The sequence below is a fragment of the Cyprinodon variegatus genome, unplaced genomic scaffold (genome assembly GCF_000732505.1).
Source record: "Cyprinodon variegatus isolate N-32 unplaced genomic scaffold, C_variegatus-1.0 Scaffold540, whole genome shotgun sequence".
Classification (NCBI taxonomy): Eukaryota; Metazoa; Chordata; class Actinopteri; order Cyprinodontiformes; family Cyprinodontidae; genus Cyprinodon; species Cyprinodon variegatus.
Genome location: NW_015150993.1, coordinates 46,864 through 52,790, shown reverse-complemented (window position 1 = coordinate 52,790; position 5,927 = coordinate 46,864). Strand labels below are relative to the sequence as shown.

General features: G+C 36.5%; 1 protein-coding gene across 1 annotated transcript in view; it reads right to left on the bottom strand.

Annotated features, from left to right (window-relative positions):
• Positions 1–5,927, bottom strand: part of mus81 (MUS81 structure-specific endonuclease subunit) — a 14,926-nt gene that overhangs the window by 5,116 nt on the left and 3,883 nt on the right. The window contains exons 4-9 of the mRNA XM_015391415.1: positions 4,711–4,799; positions 3,598–3,729; positions 3,420–3,500; positions 3,239–3,327; positions 1,075–1,434; positions 874–1,001 (exon numbers count right to left, since the gene is read on the bottom strand). Of these exons, the coding sequence (XP_015246901.1) occupies positions 874–1,001; positions 1,075–1,434; positions 3,239–3,327; positions 3,420–3,500; positions 3,598–3,729; positions 4,711–4,799 (879 nt within the window). The remainder of the gene's footprint in view (positions 1–873; positions 1,002–1,074; positions 1,435–3,238; positions 3,328–3,419; positions 3,501–3,597; positions 3,730–4,710; positions 4,800–5,927) is intronic.

The window sequence follows — 5,927 nt, the reverse complement described above, 5'->3', positions numbered from 1 at the left end:
AATATCGGCATATCGGATATCGGCCAAAATCCCAATATCGTGCATCCCTACTTTAAACATGAAATTTCAATCTTCCAAGTTAGTTTCAACTGATTTTTTGGAGATCTAAGCTAGCAAGCTAACAGCCCAGCTAATGGCTAACAGGGTTGAGCCAATTTGTTACTTCTGGTTCGCTCCATTTGTGGTCTGCGCTGAAATGTCCGAATCCTGAATCCTACATTTATACTGTGTCGTCTCAAAGTGGGAAATATGGGTGAGAAAGTCGATGCAACAAGATGGTATCAGATTTCTGCTTTCAGCTGTAGTTCAACTTTCCTACTTTTGACTGTTTGTAGCAGTTCTTTATTAACAGTGCAGCATTAAGTCAGTTGATCAGGTATTACATATTATTTATAAAACATGTTTCATTGCTGTACAGCTTAGAACAGAGTTTTTGACTGTTTTTGTAACAGTGGCCATATTGGAAATTGAGAATATGAGGATCCACAGCAGAAAACTAGAACGTTTTTATCTCTCAAATTTAAGTACGGTAGATAGTGGAAAACACCATCATCAAAAGTTAGCTAACAGAGTCAAAGTATTAGCTTACAGGCTGAAGATAACAGCTATTTAGGGTCAGGTTAATAAGAAGTTTACAGAGTTTGGCTAAAAAATATTAATTATTAAGGGAAAGCTAATAAAGTCAAGCTAACATCTAGTTAAGCTCAGTTACCAGATGCAAGTTCAAAGATACACAAAATCCACAGCTGGAAAATTTCTGGTTTACTAACAGAAACAAGTTATTTTTAGTCTAGATTTTAATACATTTTTCACCCCTATTAAATGCAAAACCATTCAGCTGTTTCATTCTCCCTCCATTTTTGGTCCAATTACCTGGAACAGGTGTGACCTTTTCCCGAGCCACCCACAGGAAGTCTCCAACATTGAGTTTCCTAACATCGAAGGCGACTCCGTTCCTCTGCAGCTCTTTGACCAGCTCCTGCTTACGGTGGTGGCTGCCACTGCAAACACCGGGTTCCTTCTCAAAAATCAGATTCTTTTTCACTCTCACTAGCATGCAGGAGTGGTTCTTACCCAGTGGTCTCTATGAAGTCGACACACAGGAGGATCTCATAAGCTCCTGGTAGAAGACTTTCTCTGTTTGGCTTTCTAATTGATGTCAGGGTACTCTGCGGTTTTCCTTGTAGAGACCCCTCGCCTGCATCCCTGCTCAGCTGAATGGCACAGGTTGCTCTTTGTGAAAGGCTCTCAGGCAGCTGCTCCTCTTCATCACTATCATCATCACCACTCTCAGTAAGATCAACAACCCTTTCCTCCTCTTCCTCCTCTCGTCCATCTCCTTCACTAATGTCCTCTCCTGGAATGTTTTTCACATCTCTTTCCACTGATTCCAGTCGTTCAGCCAAAGCGAGACCCTCATCCGTCAGAGAATACCTGAAACAGAATGATGCTAAACTGAGAGACCCCAGAATAATGTGCAGAATAATGTCATGAAAAGGACTCCTAAACATAACAGTTGTGTTATTGTCATACGTTCTCTGCATAGAGCTGATCGACTCTGCTCTATGCGCATGGAAATATTTGTTAGAAATGACTGAAATCTCTCTTTTTTTTATTTAAGTTTAACACATCTTATCTACAAACCTCAGTTTATTTGATCTATTTGTTGTTTTTGATAAATTAGTACAAAATTAGGAACTGCAAAGAAAATCACACATGCTTATATAATTATTTGCTAAACAAACGTTTGGCATAAATTTGCATTCAGCTCTGAAAACCCTAAAAAGATCAAGTGAAAGTACCGTATTGGCCCAAATATAAGACAGGGTTTTATTCATTAAAAAGAATGTGAAAATGTGGGGTTGTCTTATAATCAGGGGTCTAAGGAATTATACAGGCTGATCGCTACACGGACGCAACAGCAGAGGGAGCCAGTATTTTGTAAAGCCAGTGACCTCACTGTGGCTGGGCTCATCTTTCTATCACAGAGAGGAAGTTCCAAGGGTGCTACAGTATTAGCCATTCAAAATGTCCCCACTTTCCTTTTTAAACATCAATCTTTGTATCAAAATATTCTTTCTGTCATGATTTGTGGACTTTAAGATCTAAAGAGAAGCGCTATATCCTGGTCAGACCCTGTAATTCAGTGAAAGGATGGAGTCAGAGTAAAGAAAACGCACACCAAGGAGAAGGCCAGTGGCTGGACGTTGGAGGGGATTTTGCTGGGAGTCGCAGAGGAGTGGGCTGGCATTCGCCTGGGAAGGGCCATTTGGAATGGCTGCTACTGTACTGATGGAGAACTGCGCCCCAGAATGGAGGGGATCAAAACGCCAATGACGCCAATTTTAAAATAACAGTCTTCAACACAGCAGAGGCTTCAAATAACCGTTATGCAGCAAAGAAATATGCCATTATGGAGTGTCAAGAAAAGCTTATCAAAAAACTGCAGAGCTGCAGGATGGGAGTGGGAGTGACAGCAAGGTAGAGGACGTATGTAAGGAGAAGCATTATGCAGGTTTTGGAGACGTTCCGTGAGCAAAGTTCCAATTGCATTGGAATTGAAGTGTTGCGCGATTTCAATTAAATGTGTCATTACGGTTTTTTTGTTTTTACTTTTTATTGTTTAATTGCACAAATATTTCAATGCAATGTTGTTTAAAAAATATTGTTAGCACTTCAATAAAAAATTGTTTATTAAAATAGTCTCTTTTGCATCTTTTTTTTTTTGTTCCTAAAAACTGGTCCTGGAAAGAGGAGGTTGTCTAATAATCAGCGTCTTTCTTTATTCGGTTCAGTACCATAACTGCCTGAAAAAAGCTCCTCTAATGAGTGAATTCTGTCCATCATGGCATCCAACTGATATTCTTCAATGATCTAAGTTACATACAGAGGCGTGGTTTACTGGTTTAGCATGATAAGTGTCAAAGTTCAGATCTAAATCAAACTGAGAATCCGACCAAACTTTAGCTATTTTGTAAAGTGGAAAGAACAAGAATTACAGCAGCCAGATGGCAGATACTACAAGAGACTCTTATTAATAACTGCAGCTAGAGGTGGTTAACAAGCCGCACTTTTAAGATTTGTACATTAACCACTTTCCTTCCACTTCACAGCAAAGCACAACTTTTTAAAGCAACATATGCATAACAATATTTATTGTTTTAAGATGATAAAATGTTATTTTTTAAGTTAAATGAAAAGGCAAGGGTTACTTTAGATATGAACATTAATGAATAACCTGGCAGGATTGTGAGTCTTTATCAGCAGGTTTTTCTGGATCAGAGTGCTGACTGAGGACCAGGCGGTGTACTTGCTGCCAAGATCGGGCTGGTCATAAAAACCAAGAGGGTGAGAAACAGGTTTAGGGAAGGCATAGAGACAGAAGCAACAATAGCAGAAGTTCACATGAAAACACTCACCACGGTAAAAGATTTGTCACAGAGAGACTGAGCTTCTGTCTGCAGCTCCATCTTTAACATGTAGCCTTTACTACCTGGGATCTGCAGGAGGTTAAATGTGGGCAAAAAAATAAATAAAAAATGTATCCTAAACCAAGAACAAAATATTTCATTAACAAATGTAGCAACAGAAGCGTACCTGTGCCTGTCTGTAAAGAGTGAGTAGTACAGCGTATCCTCCAGACCTCTTCTGGGGTACGTATTCCCTCTTCTTCCTCTTTGTTCCTCCACCTCCTCCCTTTTCCTTCCCTTCAACACTTCCATCGTTCCTCTATGACAGATTGATTACACTACGACAGCTGTGGCTCAAACTATAGCATTCAAACAATGGTTGCAATCGTTTATAAACATATTTATAACAGTTATTTTAAATCACTAAAAAGCCTTTTAATGTTAGCGCAACAAAAGAAAGCAAAAGCAGAAAATGAGTGAGCTCTAAGCCCTGATTCATTTATCAGAGTTCTGGAGAGAGGATGGTCATACAGCACCCTCTAGTGGATGATAGGGAATGCGCACCCTATAAAATATCACTTTAACATGTAAAAATAATTAAGAAAACAAGTTCCAGCCATTTATTTAACTTTTAGTTTATATTTTGCACAACTTATTACGATGGAGTATAAGGGCCAGGTTAAAGAGTTTTTTTCTTCTATTTCAAGAATAAAGTCGTAATATTACGAGAATCAGAGCTCATTTTAGGGAAAAAAATAGCTTCTTGTAAGAGTTGTCATAAAATATAACTTGTTTCTCATAACTTTATGACTTTTCTCATAATTTTATAATTTTTTTTTAATGCAACTTTATTCTCGTAACGGTACGACTTTATTCTATTATTTTATATATTTATTATTACTGTTTTTCAAGGCTGCACTGTAAAAAATGAAATTGTCTAGAGCTGTTTTAAACTAAATTTTATTTTGTATACACTCGTGTATACAACATGACAAACTAAATCTGTCTAAATCTATTCTTGAAATAGAAAAAAAATAATAATAATCTTTAGCCTGGCCCTAACACTCCATCGTACTTATAACTAACCAAGTCTACCTATTTATTTTTTCTGTGTGTATTATTATGTATACTTTAATCCAAACTTGTAGTTCCTCATTCCTATAAAACTAAATTGTCCTATTTAAAAACAAGCTTTTCAATAAATAAATAAATATGTTTCCCAGTTTAACCCTCCTTACACTGTCCTACATATATAAAAAGACCACAAACAAGGAGACAATGGAAACATGATTTTTCTCACCTTCCTGGGAGGAGCCAGCCTGTTGTTGTTGTCTTTCTGACCAGGAGGGGGCGCACCTTTGGGTAAGCAGTGAATTGAAGCGTTGGGACCTGCAACGTCAGAAATGAAAGAAGACAATAACGCAAAAGTGTTTAAGTCAAATTTGATGAAACAATTTAAGCACAAGACCACTTTGTTTTTAATATGGATTTTTTTCATTTCCATTTTTAAATCAATATTTAATAAATGGCACAATATTCCAATTTAAACTAAAATGAATGGATGACTGTATGGATCTTTTAGAGTGAAATAAATGTATTGTTAAATCAAATTATAAAGCTACCACTTTTTGATGTTTTAATTTCTAAATCTATTTTAAACCTTATTAAACCGTGAAAATTGACTGAATTGGGAAAAAAATTGGTGGAAAATATTCTTTAATGCTTTCTTTTTTTTTTTGTTATGTAAACTCTAACATTTCAAATTTGACTGCAGTGCAACTAGGCACGGGCTGGTGTGACATTTTGATGGTATCGTGGCTTTAAAGAAAAATATTGGTGTTTTTCAGGATTGGGCATCGTTTCAGTTTGAACGTTTCCAAATCCTCGTTTCTATTCTAGTTCCTATACATTTTTGATTTCCATTCTTTTAGGAAAATCGATCATAAAAATCTACACGTTATTAATAAATTGGCTAAACAGAATGATGTTTGAATGAAATGGTCTGAACGTCTAAGTGAAATTACATTAAATTCCTTGGGTGTCTAACTTTGTTTAAATTTGACTCTAAATGTTCATAGTTATTTTCTACCAGTATATAAATATTAAAACAATGATTTATGACAATTAAATAAGAATTTTCTTTTCAAAAGTTAACTTTCACAGGAAGCTCTCTTTTTTTAAAAGAACACATTTATACATATGCAGTGCCTAACACTGAAGGTACTTCTGCAGTATGGGACAATTTTATTATTTTATTTACCTGAATGTTTGACTAGTGTGGCACTAGGCGGCGGGGGTTTGAGATGGAAGAAAAAGCAGCAGCAGGAAGGCCTCGCTACAGAGTTTATATCCTCAGCATCATTTACTGAACTTCCAAATCCATTCAACTAGTAATGAAAGTGCTGATATTTTACTTTTGTTTACAGAAGAACATGATTTCAATCTGTTGTTCAGTTTCTCTTTGTATATATAAAATATTTTTGGAGCAGGAGCATTTCAGTGCATTTGAAACCCTGA